We start from the raw sequence: 15,932 nt of genomic DNA, 5'->3' as shown, positions 1-15,932 counted from the left end.
CACGCACACGCACGCACCTGGACCCGGGTGATGTGCAGGTACAGGACACAGGCCACCAGGAAGCAGATGCAGAACACCAGCAGCAGGAGGACGACCACACTCCTAGGACAGAAGACACAGGCTCACTGCGGGCTGGGCGCAGCAAGGTGTGCCCAAGAAGAGCCTGCGATTCCAATGCCTGACCTCTCCACCAAGTCCCTTCCTGTCTCCACCCCGACTTCTATCCACTTGGGTCTGCCACGAGGTCCTCCCTCCTGAAGGACAGGCCCCTGGATGCTGCCCTCCCCTTGGATGTCATCTGAGAGCAGCTTCTGTAGAAAAAGCTGAATCCCCACACAGGGCCATCAGGTGGTCACCGTGTTCCCAGTGTCCGGGGACGGGGCAGCTTCCTGTGCTTTCTGGGAACCCCGGAAACTCACAGGGGAACAACTCCGCTAGGGAGGTCTTGTCAAGAAAGCTGTCTGTCTGGAAGGAAAATGCATCTTCCCATCAAAAACAAACACTGTAAGCTCACTTTGACTTAGCATAACTGAATATTATTCAATTACTACACTTTTCTTCTTTTCCAGAGGCCACTTTTCCTCATTTTGACGTATCTGAAAATGACGCACACCCAGAAACCAATGTGCATTTTCTCCCTCGAAATCTGTCCTGGAGTCAAGGGTACACGTTGTGTGGATGGAAACGCTAGGAACGGCTGGTGTCTTAGGGTTGTTTGCATGACAACGGAGAACCTGGGAGTGAGTGCCCCACACGCGGGCAGCTGGGGCCTGCCCTCCCGGCTCCCTGGAGCCCGCGGACAGCTGGCCGTGGCCGGCGCCATCCCCACGAGCTGGGGACCACGGGGGAGATGCCAGCGGACATGGAAGGGACCCCCGGCCCTTCTCCCCCAACCGCTGACCGCGGGGCCCGCCACACTTACTGCGGGATGATGAGAAGGTAGACGAGGCCGAACAAGGCGGCCAGGACGAGCGCGAGCACGACGGCACTGGTGAAATATTCATCCTGCAGCTGGTGGTACTAGGGGACACCGAGACCCACCATCAGTGGCTGTGGCCACTGGGAGACACGCGGGGTCCCCTGGGGACACCCGGGACCAGGAACCACAGCCGCATCAACAAGAGCAAGGGCGGGGGGCCACGGCCGAGGGGCCCCCAGGGTTCTCTGCGCTCCTGAGGTCCCGGTCACCTACCTTGCGCTCACGCTCAGCCTGCTTGTACTTCAGGGTGAAGAAGTCCAGGTCCGCCATCTCCAGCTCCATCTGACGGGCTTCCAGGAGGCGGCTGATGTACCTGTTGACGCGCGTGCCCGGGGTGGTGTAGACGACGTTTGCAGAGAAGGACGAGCGGTTTCTGAGTTTTTCCGACGCAGTTCTCAACGCCCTCCGCTGCAGCCACGGGGGAAAGAAAGAAATGTTAGCAAATCCTCCACTTACTGAAGAAGAAGCTCTCATGCTCCCTCCAGCCTGCGTGCTCGCCCACTGCAGTCTGGGGGGCCGGGTTCGGGGCTGGATGCAGTCCCAGCTACCCCGCCTGGGACTCCCACGTCTGCAAATGGGGGCACGTGACATTCATGTGGCACCCCATGTGGATGGGGGCGGTACCCAGCACAGGGCAATAAAACAGAGATTGGTTCTTTTAAAATATCAATAAAATGGACAAATCTCTAGCAGGCATGACAAAGAAAAAAAGAGAAAGGCGATAACAAACTCGGGAATGAAATGTGATTCTACTACAGACATTGCAGACATCAAAAAGGTAACAAGGAATTTCTGTGAACAATTATACACATTGATTTGACAACTCAGATCAAAAAGCTACTCAAAACACATAACCACAACTCACCCAACACGAAAGATTATTAGATTAGCCCTGTAATTACTAAAGAAAGTCAATTCATAACCGTAAAACTCCTGAAAAATTAATCTCCAGGCCCAGAGAGTTTCACTGGAGACATTCTACTAAACATTTAAATAAGAATTAACACCAATTCTATACAATATCTTCCAGAAAATAGAAAAGGTAACACCTTCCAACGTACTTTATAAAGTCAGTATTATCCTGATACCAAGATCAGACCAAGACAGTACAAAAAAAGGAACACCACTGGCCATCTCTTTCACTACTGATGCTAAAATCTTTAACAAAATGTCAGCAAACAGAATTCAGCAGTATATAAATAGCAGCATACACCATAACCATTTCTAGAGATGCAAGTCTTTTTACATATTTGTACGTCGATGCCTACACCATATTAACACCATAAGAACAAATCCCATGGTTGTGTCAATTGATACAGAGAAAGCATTTGACAAAATCCAATACACATTCTTGATAAACATGATCAGAAAACTAGGGAGGGAGGGGAAATTCCCCAACTTGGTGAAGATCTACACAGTACCGATAGTTAGCATCATAGTCTCTGGTGAAAAACGGAGTGCTTTCCCCCTGACTTTCAGCGGTGCTAGAGACTGCAAACACTGCAATAGGGCAAGAAAAGGAAATAAAAGGCAAATATTAGAAAGAAAGAACTAAAACTGGCCCTATTTGCAGATGACAGGATGGTCTACATAGAAAATTCCAAGGGGAGGAAAAGCCCTAGAACAAATGAAATCCACAAGGTCACCGGAAACAAGATAAACATAAAAAGGGTATTTACTGGGGCGCCTGGGTGGCCAGTCAGTTAGGCGTCTGACTCTTGGTTTTGGCTCAGGTTGTGACCTCAGGGTCGTGGGATCAAGCCCTGCGTCAGGCTCCGTGCTCAGTGGAGAGTCAGCTTGAGGTTCTCTCTCTCCCTCTGCCCCTCCCCCTGCTCCCACACATGCGCTCTCTCTCTAAAAATAAATAAGTAAATAAATAAAGGTATTTCTTAAACTAATAATCAGCATGTGAAGACCAAAGTTAAAATTCAGTGCCATTTATAATCACGGGGGAAAAAATGAAGTCCTAGGTACAACTCTAACAAAACACGTACACAACTTGTATGCTGAAAACTATATAATACTGATGGAAGAAATCAAAGATCTCAATACAAGGAGGGATACCCATGCTCATGGATTAGAAGATGTTTTTCTTTTTTTTTTATTTTAATTTTAAATTTTTTATTATGTTAATCCCCATACATTACATCATTAGTTTTTGATGTAGTGATCCATGATTCATTGTTTGTGCATAACACCCAGTGCTCCGTGCAGAACGTGCCCTCTTTAATACCCATCACCAGGCTAACCCATCCTCCCACCTTGTTTTTCAGAGTCCATCATCTCTCATGGTTCGTCTCCCCCTCCAATTTCCCCCCCTTCATTCTTTTTCTTAAAATCACTCAACCCAATGTTAAGACTTATTGTATAGCTCCTTTGATCAGGACAGTAGGGTGTTCTCAGAGGAACAGAACACCCTAGAGAGCCCAGAAACAGCCTCACACAAGTATGGTCAATGATTTTTGACTAAAATGCAAAAGCAATTCAATGGAAGAGGGATAGTCGTTTCCACAAATGGCGCTGGACCAAATGGACGTCCACACGCAAAAAAAGTAAATCTTTATTTTTTTAAGATTTTATTTATTCATTTGAGAGGGAGAGAGAGACAGAGAGAGTATAAGCAGAGGGAGAGGCAGAGGAAGAAGTAGACTCCCCACTGAGCAAGGAGCCCAACGTGGGGCTTGATCCCAGGACCCTGGGATCATTACTTGACCTGAAGGCAGATGCTCAACCATCTGAGCCACCCAGGCGCCCCCCAAAAAGTAAATCTTGACCTAAACCTCACACCTTATAAAAGATTAACTCAAAACACATCACAGGTTTAACTATAAAACATGTAAGTATAAACTCTTAGAAGAAAGGTGAAAATCTTTGGGGTTTGGGCTACTTAAAGATCTCTTGCAACACCAAAACCAAACACAGTTCATAAAGGAAAAAATATCAGTAAATTGGACATCTTCAAAATTTAAAACATCTGTCCTGTGAAAGACAAGCCACACGCTGGGAGAAAACACGTACAAACCACACATCTGACAGAAGAATCAGATCCAGAATTTGAAGAACTCTCAAAGGTCAACAGTACCAAGAAGTCACTCAGATTAGAAATCAAGACAGACATTTTTCCAAAAAAAAAGAAGAGAAAAATACGTGGACAGAAAATAAGGACTTGGGGGGGCGGAGCAAGACGGCGGAGGAGTAGGAGACCTGGATTTGTCTCCTCCCAGGAATTCAGCTGGATAGGGATCAAACCATTCTGAACACCCACAAGCTCAACAGGAGATCGAAGAAAAGAAGAGCAACAACTCTCTCATCAGAAAAGCGACCACTTTATGGAAGGTAGGACGTGCGGAGAAGGGAATCCGAGGCGATATTCGGGAGGATAGACGGCGGGGGAGGGGCCTCCGTCGGCCGCGTCTGGCAAGTGATAGAACCGCGGAGCACAAAACCGGAACTTTTAAAAGTCTGTTCCGCCGAGGGACGTCACTCGGGTGGCTAAGCGGGGGGTGGAACCCTCCGGGACAGTGCGGTCTCAGGACCCTCGGGGTCACAGAAAGACCGGGAGTGCCTGAGGGCGGCAGAGCTCCCAGGGATCGGAGCAGGGAAGCCGGCTGCAGAGGCGGAGCCCAGGCGCGGGCCCTCAGCTCGGGGTCGCCATAAACCGTGATCCGCGGCACAGTCGGGCCCCTGCTCCTCCAGCAGGGACCCAACAAGCGGCAGATCCGGGGAGACTCACCTTCTTCCCCCGGGAGGAGCCGCGCGGGACTGCACTGCAGGGATCTGCTGGGTTTGGAGACTCCAGACCGGGTCGGGTACCGGAGATAGAAACGCGCGGTCACAGGCCGGGTGAGCACGGAGTGCGGCCGGAGACCGGGGAGACGGGAGTGACTGGCGGCTTTTCTCTGGGGGCTCACTGAGGAGCGGGCCCCGAGTTATCGGCTCCTCCGGGGCGGAGATTGGGAGGCCGCCATTTCCACTCTCCGCCTCCAAAACTGTACGGAAAGCTCGCAGGGAACAAAAGCCCCGGAGAGCAAACCCGAGCAGATTACTTAGCCCGGACAGGGCAAGGGCGGGGCATTTCCGCCTCCGGCAAAGACATTTGGAAACCACGGCAACAGGCCCCTCCCCAGAAGATCAGCGAGACCAGCCGGCCAAGACCAAGTTTACCGATCAATGAGAACGGCAGAACTCCAGCGCTAGGGGACTACTGCACATAGAATTCACGGCTTTTTTACCATGATTCTTTAGTTTTTTAAAGTTAATTTTTTTTAACTGTCTTTTTGTCTTTTTATTTCTTTTTGAATTTTTCTTTTTCCCTTTTTCAACCAACATCTTATCAATCCCTTTTTTTTAAAAAACATTTTTATTTTTAATTTTTAGAGTCATATTCTATCCCTTCATAGTAGTTACCCGTATTTTTGGCTTATATATATAAGTTTTTCTCTCTGTAAAATTTTGAGATAGTTTCTTCTAACAGATTAAAATATACCCTAAATCTCTAGTATATGGTATTTTCTATTCCCCTGCCTGATCACATTCTCTCCCTTTTCTTTTTTCTTTTTTCTTTTTTTAAATCCTCTTCTTTCTTTTTTCAAACAACTTCTTATCAATTCCTTTTATAAAATTTTTTATAATTTCCATCTTTACAGTCATATTCCATCCCTTCATCATATCAACCCTTATTTTTTTACATATATAAGTTTTTCTTTCTTTAAAATTTTGGGAGGCACGTTCTTCTAAAAGACCAAAATACACCCCAAATCTGGTGTGTGGCACTGATCTATATACCAGCCTGATCATATTTGATCACATTCTGGGGTTTTTTTGTTGTTGTTGTCTTGTTTTGTTTTTGTTTTTATCTTTATCTTTTTCTTTTTCTTTTTTTTCTTTTTCTTTTTTCTCTCTTTCCCTTTCTTTTCCCACTGCTTCAGGTCTTTTCTGATTTGTTTAGAGTATATTTTCTGGGGACATGGTTACTCTGCTAACATTTTGTTCGCTCATTAATCTATTCTCCTCTGCACAAAATGACGAGACGGAAAAAATCACCTCAACAAAAAGAACAAGAGGTAGTACTGACTGCCAGGGACCTACTCAATACGGACATTAGTACGATGTCAGATCTAGAGTTCAGAATCATCACTTTAAAGATACTAGCTGGGCTTGAAAAAAATATGGAAGTTATTAGAGAAACCCTTTCTGGAGAAGTAAAAGAACTAAAATCTAACCAAGTAGAAATCAAAAAGGCTATTAATGAGGTGCAATCAAAAATGGGGGCACTAACTGCTAGGATAAATGAGGCAGAAGAGAGAATCAGTATTATGGAAGATGAAATGATGGAAAATAAAGAAGGTGAGAAAAAGAGACATAAACAACTACTGGATCACGAGGGCAGAAGTCAAGAGATAAGCGATACCATAAGACGAAACAACATTAGAATAATTGGGATCCCAGAAGAAGAAGAAAGAGAGAGAGGGGCAAAAGGTATAATGGAGCAAATTATAGCAGAGAACTTCCCTAATTTGGGGAAGGAAACAGGCATCAAAATCCAGGAAGCACAGAGAACCCCTCTCAAAATCAATAAAAATAGGTCAACACCCCGACATCTAATAGTAAAACTTACGAGTCTCAGAGACAAAGAGAAAATCCTGAGAGCAGCTCGGGAGAAGAGATATGTAACCTACAAGGGTAGAAACATTAGATTGGCAACAGACCTATCCACAGAGACCTGGCAGGCCAGAAAGGACTGGCATGATATATTCAGAGCACTAAATGAGAAAAATATGCAGCCAAGAATACTCTATCCAGCTAGGTTGTCATTGAAAATTGAAGGAGAGATAAAAAGCTTCCAGAACAAACAAAAACTAAAGGAATTTGCAAACACGAAACCAGCCCTACAAGAAATCTTGAAAGGGGTCCTCAAAGCAAAGAGAGAGCCTAAAAGCAACATAGACCAGAAAGGAACACAGACAATATACGGTAACAGTCACCTTACAGGCAATACAATGGCACTAAATTCCTATCTTTCAATAGTTACCCTGAATGTAAATGGGCTAAATGCCCCAATCAAAAGACACAGGCTATCAGACTGGATTAAAAAACAAGACCCATCGATATGCTGTCTGCAAGAGACTCATTTTGGAACCAAAGACACCCCCAGATTGAAAGTGAGGGGGTGGAAAACCATTTACCATGCTAATGGACACCAAAAGAAAGCTGGGGTGGCAATCCTTATATCAGACAAATTAGATTTTAAACCAAAGACTGTAATAAGAGATGAGGAAGGACACTATATCCTACTTAAAGGGTCTATCCAACAAGAAGATCTAACAATTGTAAATATCTATGCCCCTAACATGGGAGCAGCCAATTATATAAGGCAATTAATAACAAAAGCAAAGAAACACATCGACAACAATACAATAATAGTGGGGGACTTTAACACCCCCCTCACTGAAATGGACAGACCATCTAAGCAAAAGATCAACAAGGAAATAAAGACTTTAAATGACACACTGGACCAAATGGACTTCACAGACATATTCAGAACATTCCATCCCAAAGCAACGGAATACACATTCTTCTCTAGTCCCCATGGAACATTCTCCAGAATAGATCACATCCTAGGTCATAAATCAGGTCTCAACCGGTACCAAAAGATTGGGATCATTCCCTGCCTATTTTCAGACCACAATGCTTTGAAACTAGAACTCAATCACAAGAGGAAAGTCGGAAAGAACTCAAATACATGGAGGCTAAAGAGCATCCTACTGAAGAATGAATGGGTCAACCAGGAAATTAAAGAAGAATTAAAAAAAATACATGGAAACCAATGAAAATGAAAACACAACTGTTCAAAATCTTTGGGATGCAGCAAAGGCAGTCCTAAGAGGAAAGTATATAGCAATACAAGCCTTTCTCAAGAAACAAGAAAGGTCTCAAGTACACAACCTAACCCTCCACCTAAAGGAGCTGGAGAAAGAACAGAAAATAAAGCTAAACCCAGCAGGAGAAGAGAAATAATAAAGATCAGAGCAGAAATCAATGAAATAGAAACTAAAAGAACAGTAGAACAGATCAACAAAACTAGGAGCTGGTTCTTTGAAAGAATTAACAAGATTGATAAACCCCTGGCCAGACTTATCAAAAAGAAAAGAGAAATGACCCAAATCAACAAAATCATGAATGAAAGAGGAGAGATCACAACCAACACCAAAGAAATACAAACAATTATAAGAACATATTATGAGCAACTCTATGCCGGCAAATTAGATAACCTGTAAGAAATGGATGCATTCCTAGAGATGTATCAACTACCAAAACTGAACCAGGAAGAAATAGAAAACCTGAACAGACCTATAACCACTAAGGAAATTGAAGCAGTCATCAAAAATCTCCCAAAAAACAAAAGCCCAGGGCCAGATGGCTTCCCAGGGGGATTCTACCAAACATTTAAAGAAGAATTAATACCTATTCTTCTGAAACTCTTCCAAAGAATAGAAATGGAAGGAAAACTTCCAAACTCATTTTATGAGGCCAGCATTACCTTGATCCCAAAACCAGACAAAGACCCCATCAAAAAGGAGAATTACAGTCCAATATCCCTGATGAACATGGATGCAAAAATTCTCACCAAAATATTAGCCAATAGGATCCAACAGTACATTAAAAGGATTATTCACCACGACCAAGTGGGATTTATCCCTGGGCTGCAAGGTTGGTTCAACATCTGCAAATCAATCAATGTGATACAATACATTAACAAAAGAAAGAACAAGAATCATATGATCCTCTCAATAGATGCAGAAAAAGCATTTGACAAAGTACAGCATCCTTTCCTGATCAAAACTCTTCAGAGTATAGGCATAGAGGGTACATACCTCAATATCATAAAAGCCATCTATGAAAAACCTACAGCGAATATCATTCTCAATGGGGAAAAACTGAGAGCTTTCCCCCTAAGGTCAGGAACGCGGCAGGGATGTCCACTATCACCACTGCTATTCAACATAGTATTAGAAGTCCTAGCCACAGCACTCAGACAACAAAAAGAAATCAAAGGCATCCAAATCGGCAAAGAAGAAGTCAAACTCTCACTCTTTGCAGACGATATGATACTTTATGTGGAAAACCCCAAAGACTCCACCCCAAAACTGCTAGAACTCATACAGGAATTCAGTCAAGTGGCAGGATATAAAATCAATGCACAGAAGTCAGTGGCATTCCTATACACCAACAACAAGACAGAAGAAAGAGAAATTAAGGAGTCCATCCCATTTACAATTGCACCCAAAACCATAAGATACCTAGGAATAAATCTAACCAAAGAGACAAAGGATCTGTACTCAGAAAACTATAAAATACTCATGAAAGAAATTGAGGAAGACACAAAGAAATGGAAAAACGTTCCATGCTCATGGATTGGAAGAACAAATATTGTGAAGATGTCAATGCTACCTAGAGCAATCTACACATTCAATGCAATCCCCATCAAAATACCATCCACTTTTTTCAAAGAAGTGGAACAAATAATCCTAATATTTATATGGAACCAGAAAAGACCCCGCATAGCCAGAGGAATGTTGAAAAAGAAAAGCAAAGCTGGCGGCATCACAATTCCGGACTTCTAGCTCTATTACAAAGCTGTCATCATCAAGACAGTATGGTACTGGCACAAAAACAGGCACATAGATCAATGGAACAGAATAGAGAGCCCAGAAATGGACCCTCAACTCTATGGTCAACTAATCTTCGACAAAGCAGGAAAGAATGTCTAATGGCAAAAAGACAGTCTCTTCAACAAATGGTGTTGGGAAAATTGGATAGCCACATGCAGAAGAATGAAACTGGACCATTTCCTTACACCACACACAAAAATAGACTCCAAATGGTTGAAAGACCTCAATGTGAGACAGGAGTCCATCAAAATCCTAAAGGAGAACACAGGCAGCAACCTCTTTGACCTCAGCCGCAGCAACTTCTTCCTAGAAACATTGCCAAAGGCAAGGGAAGCAAGGGCAAGAATGAACTATTGGGACTTCATCAAGATAAAAAGCTTTTGCAAAGCAAAGGAAACAGTCAACAAAACCAAAAGACAACCAACAGAATGGGAGAAGATATGTGCAAATGACATATCAGATAAAGGGCTAGTATCCAAAATCTATAAAGAACTCATCAAACTCAACACCCAAAGAACAAAGAATGCAATCAAGAAATGGGCAGAAGACATGAACAGACATTTTTCCAAAGAAGACATCCAAATGGCCCAGAGACACATGAAAAAGTGCTCAACATGGCTTGGCATCAGGGAAATCCAAATCAAAACCTCCATGAGATACCACCTCACACCAGTCAGAATGGCTAAAATTAACAAGTCAGGAAACGACAGATGTTGGTGGGGATGCGGAGAAAGGGGAACCCTCCTACACTGTTGGTGGGAATGCAAGCTGGTGCAGCCACTCTGGAAAACTGTATGGAGGTTCCTCAAAAAGTTGAAAATAGAGCTACCATATGATCCAGCAATTGCACTTCTGGGTATTTACCCCAAAGATACAAAAGTAGGGATCTGAAGGGGTACGTGCACCCCGATGTTTATAGCAGCAATGTCCACAATAGCCAAACTGTGGAAAGAGCCAAGATGTCCATCGACAGATGAATGGATAAAGAAGAGGTGGTATATATATATACAATGGAATATTATGCAGCCATCAAAAGGAATGAGATCTTGCCATTTGCAATGACATGGATGGAACTGGAGGGTATTATGCTGAGCGAAATAAGTCAATCAGAGAAAGACATGTATCATATGACCTCACTGATATGAGGAATTCTTAATCTCAGGAAACAAACTGAGGGTTGCTGGATTGGTGGGGGGTGGGAGGGATGGGGCGGCTGGGTGATAGACACTGGGGAGGGTATGTGCTCTGGTAAGCACTGTGAATTGTGCAAGACTGTTGAATCTCAGAGCTGTACCTCTGAAACAAATAATGCAATATATGTTAAGAAAAAAAAAAGAAGAAGAAGAAGGTAGCAGGAGGGGAAGAATGAAGCAGGGGAAATCGGAGGGGTAGACGAACCATGAGAGACAATGGACTCTGAAAAACAAACAGGGTTCTAGAGGGGAGGGGGGTGGGAGGATGGGTTGGCCTGGTGGTGGGTATTGAGGAGGGCACGTTCTGCATGGAGCACTGGGTGTTGTGCACAAACAATGAATCATGGAACACTTCATCTAAAACTAATGATGTAATGTATGGGGATTCACATAAGAATAAAAAAAAAGAAAAGAAGGACTTGAAATGACGATCGGCATGATTAGCCATCAGAAAATGCCAAATAAAATCATGAGGTGTCACTACACACTTATTAGAACAGTCAAAATGTTCTAAAAACAGTGACGGCACCACGGGCTGGCGAGGACACAGAGAAGCCCGATCTCTCACACGTGGCTGCTGGGAACGTGAAACGGGACAGTCACTCCACAAACGGTTTGGCAGTTTCTTAAAAAACAAAAACAAAAAACCAAGACCCATCCATGGCACGGTCGGGCGTCTCTCCCAGCAAATAAGCAGTTATGTCCCCACCAAACTCTGAACGTGAACACTGACTGCAATTTTATTTGCAACAGTCGGAGCTGGAAACAACCAAAAGGTCCTTCAACAGGCCATGCAAACGGTGGTCCCTCCACACCGCGGAACGCCCGTGGCCACGGCAAGGCTCGAGCTACTGACGCAGGAACAGCCTGGAGGGACCTGCGGGCTTTGCGCGGAGACTGAAGAGAGAGCCAAGGTCGCAGGGCGTATACAACACCCTCAAGTGTGAGTCACGGGACGCAGAGTAGTCAGTGCAGCTGGGCTTTGGGGAGGGCGGCCGTGTGACCCCAGCAGAAGGGGGACTGTGGCCATGAAGGAACTGCTCCGGAGCCGAGTGTGGCTGCCGGGAGGAAGCAGGCCAGAGCCACACGCACCCCAACCACCAAAGCTCATTCCCTTGTTTGGGTCCGTGCGGTCGCCGGGCGAGCTGTGACCGCGGGGGAGGCCACTGGGGGCCCCCAGGCCTCTCTGGGCACGCTGCTTGGTTCCGCGGTGGACGCATGTGCGGTCGGGGCAGCGCGTCACCCCCACCTCCAGAAAGCTGCAGAAACCTTAACAGGTACGGACAGAAAGCCGCCACGCACAGTCCCTGCTTGGAAACAAGCCACTGACCTTCTGCGGGGAAGCCTGCAGATCGCTCCCACGCAACCACCCGCCTGTGAACGTGCTCCTTCCATTTCCACAGCCCCGGCCTCCCCAGGCCCGAGAATAAGCGCAGGAAGACCCACCTGTACGCAGGGTCCGCAGGGCCGGCAAACCCCTGATGCACTCCCACGAATGGGCCCTCCCCCGGGACCTAAAGCATTTGTACACGATAAAAACACTTGCACCCTGCCACCTCCCGTGACACCAGATCAGCTCCCGTGAGCATCGGCGTGCAGGGAAAGGCCAGTGGGCACCACGGTCCCTGGATCTCTGCCACAGCGCTCAGTTATCCCAGGAGGAGCACCTGTCTGCCCACCAGCCCCGGGTCTGCAGAGGCCAAGAGGGGGGCAGGGCTGACCTCTTGGGGGGCGGCGCCATCCTGGGCACTCGGGGGACCCTGGGCAGTGACTCCTTCAATGGGACAGGACGGTAATGTGACCTCCTGGGGCCCGGATCCCAGTCTCCCTCTTTTTCACACTTTTCTCGACTTTCCACAACAAACATGTATTTCCTTGGAAGCCGAATCAAAATCAGGTTTAGGAGAAAACTTGTTGCTCATTTTGCTGTGGAACTTGGCTGCCCGAGCCTCTTTCTGGACCTGCCAAAGGGAAGGCTGGTGGCTTCAGTGCAGAGACCTGAAAACCAGCAGCTGTGCAACCCTGAGTGAGCTGCTTAACCTCTCTGTGCTCCAGCTTCCTGGTCTGTAACACGAGAACAAAGGTGGCCCCCGAGGGGAGTTCTCAAAAGACGCAGAACGCTCATGCTTGTGAAGAGCTGGAAGCACGCTGGCCCAGACCGAGTCCTCGAGCTGGCTCTCCCTGTCCTCAGTGGAGACAGTAAGCAGGTCCCCCCGTGCTGCCAGAGGGGGTCAGTTGGAACCCCAGTCCACGTGGAGGCCCAGGCGAGGCAGACACGCCGGGAACTATGGGCTGCTCACACAGCTGGGAAGATGAGCCAGACTGCGGGGCGGGTTCCTGGGAGGCCGGTGGCCGTCGATCCATCTGCTCACTGACCCAGGGCAGGAGAGGTGACCCGCTCTGGTCGCAGGCAGGGCTTGTGGGCACATGGAGGAACTGGCCTGGGCAGGCAGGCCTCACCTAGGAAAGCCGGCTTGGGGGCTGAAATGTACTTGCCTGCCCCCCCCATCTGCCAGCTGGAATGTGGACGCAATGACTGGAGCCCCAGCATCTATCTTGGGCCATGAGGTGATAGCAGGCAAGCCAGAATAGCATCATAGAAGAGGTCTGGTTCAAGATGATCGTGAAGCCGCCACATTAGCTCCGTCCTGCCCGATATCCAGGTTTACTTTAACCATAAGAAACCTTTCATTCAAGTCACCACAACTGGGGTTTTCTTCAATGCCACCAAGCCTGCTGCTGACTAGCAGGACCCCTGAGCACACACGTGTGTAAATTGACATCCTTGGGGGCTGGGGCCCATCTGCCCCTCCACTCCCAGTTGACCGCTCCCTGCCATGGGATGCGGTTGCTGGGAGAGACGGGTGGTGAGCTGGGGGACAGGAAGGACGGCAGTGCCCAGTGACGGCCTCATTTGGGTGGGGCTGGGCAGGAGTGCGCTCTCTGGGGCTCAGCTTGGACACCCTGCTCCCTGAGGCAGGTGAGCAGCAGAGACGAGCAAAAGCATCTCCCACCCACGACACACAAGCTCGGGACAGCACCTGGTGAGACGTGGCCCTGCCTGGCACTGGCCCCTCCGGGCTGTGGTCAGCAAGCGGCTGCTCCCTCCCAGCCTGTACCCCAGTCTCCCTCTCTATACGCTCTCCCCGGACCACTCAGGGCCCTGCAGTCGACCCCCATGCTGCAGGAACGCCCCAAAGGGCATACAGATTTACATTCCTGCCTGGATCTTCTCTCCTCACATTTATCAGGAATCTGCTCTGCTCTTCAAAACTGTGACGGTTTGTAATAGAGGTGCCAACATCTCTCTCACTGGTAACATCGTAGGGTCTCTGCGATGTCCCCCTGCTCACCGGGACTCGGGAAGTGTGGGTACGTTGGCTGAATCGCCGTGCTGACGCCTCTGGGTTTAATGTGCTCCATGGACACAGGCCACTGGGAGCGAGGAGGAGCAGAACCTCTTACTGGAATGGGCCGGACACACAGGAAGGGAGGAGGCGCTGGGGGCACAGAGCTCTGGGCCCGGGCCGTCGATGACAGTCCCAGGTGAGAGACTCCATGCCCATGCTTGAAACAGTCCTTGCTGGGGCCTGAGAAGGAAAGACGCCACACTCAGCCTTGCTTTCCTGGCCCCGTGCACGCTGTCACCAGATGGCAGACCTGGCCTGAGACCCGACCACGGTCAGGGAGCGCCTGCCTGAGCTGGTGCGCAGAGGTGAGCGGCTGATGGAGACTGGGTCCTGGGCTGACCCATCTGGGGCTGACAGACACAGACCCGCCCGGGGCAGCTGGTGGCCTCAGGGCTTGCAATATCCCCTCTGGCAACAACTGAAAGCCACAAGAGAGGGGCCCACGCATGGCTGTGGTGGCAGAGAGAGGAGCCGGTGCTGTCCCAGGCAGAGAGCACAAGACGAGCCCCGATGCCCAGCTTGGGCATCCTGACGCGGCAGCTCAGACAGCGAGGAGCAGCTACTCAGTGTCCCAGAGACGCCGGAGGGTCCCGGGCACCTGTCACCGTGCGAGTCGGGGAGAAAGCCACCGGGTGGGTCACCTCCGTAGATACTGAATGCAGTTTCTGAAATTCAGCATCTACTCCTCATTGTCAAAAAGTGCAAACACTCGCTCATGGGGGCGGCCGCTTCTAACCCAAAGCATCACAGTGAACAGCCAGAAGGAAAGAGCGTGGCTCTCCCGTCAGCAACAGTTAATACAAGGTGGAGGAAGGGTCAGAGTCATGACTACGACGTGAGCTGAGCTGAGGAAGACGTTACCAGGATGAGTTTCAATGTGAGCTAAAACGTTACCTTTGTTAAATTCAGACAGAAATGGTAGAAACGACATTTTGGAAAAGTTGCTGGTCAGGAGGAGGGAGCCGGACAGCAGAGGTGTGCGTGGACCAGAGCGCTGGGCACGGCGCGGGGGGCTGTGTGGACACCAACCGCACTCCCGCTCCCGCCGACCCGGGATCTGCAGACGTGATCACAGACGTCCACGCACTTCCATGAGAGAAACGCTGAGTTACTCACTCTGACCAGAAAACGAAAAATCATAAATGACCTAAACGTCAACGGACCTGGAATCAACACACAGTTTCTCCTCAGGCTGGAGACGCACACGGTGACATAAAGATCACATTTCGGAGGAACGTTTATTAATATGAGAAACGTTTGCGACACCGTACCGGCAAGTGACAAGAACAAGCGACCAAGCTACTCGTAGATCATCCCGCGACACCCGTTAAATCCACACGTGTGATGCGAGGTGCGCAGTGGGACGGACCAGCCCAGTGCCGTCCGCGGGGTCCACCCTGGCCACACACGAGGGCACCTGCACGGGAGTGAGGCCTGGACGCAAAGGAGGGAAGACAAGGCCAATGGGAGACCTCATCCCGAAGGGGACGCAGGCTCTGGGGGAGCCCTAGGGACAGCACCCACAGGCGGAAGGGCCTGCCCCGCGGGTCACTCGACGGCCACCTCCCGAGCTGCCCTCACTGGCGGGCCGGCCCTGCCTCTGCGCCTCTCCACCCCATCCTTCGGGACCACCGGCCTTGTCACTGCCCTGTCTCAACCGCTGGGGGCCTCCCACGGT

The 15,932-nt window shown here is 48.4% G+C and overlaps 1 protein-coding gene across 1 annotated transcript in view; it reads right to left on the bottom strand.

Moving 5' to 3' along the window:
* Positions 1–15,932, bottom strand: part of ADCY1 (adenylate cyclase 1) — a 109,991-nt gene that overhangs the window by 36,153 nt on the left and 57,906 nt on the right. Inside the window, exons 9-11 of the mRNA XM_035026456.1 lie at positions 1,193–1,387; positions 923–1,020; positions 18–102 (exon numbers count right to left, since the gene is read on the bottom strand). Of these exons, the coding sequence (XP_034882347.1) occupies positions 18–102; positions 923–1,020; positions 1,193–1,387 (378 nt within the window). The remainder of the gene's footprint in view (positions 1–17; positions 103–922; positions 1,021–1,192; positions 1,388–15,932) is intronic.

This window comes from Mirounga leonina, unplaced genomic scaffold, assembly GCF_011800145.1.
Source record: "Mirounga leonina isolate KUSES-001 unplaced genomic scaffold, KU_Mleo_1.0 Mir_199, whole genome shotgun sequence".
Taxonomy (NCBI): domain Eukaryota; kingdom Metazoa; phylum Chordata; class Mammalia; order Carnivora; family Phocidae; genus Mirounga; species Mirounga leonina.
This window is presented reverse-complemented; position numbering and strand designations above follow the sequence as displayed.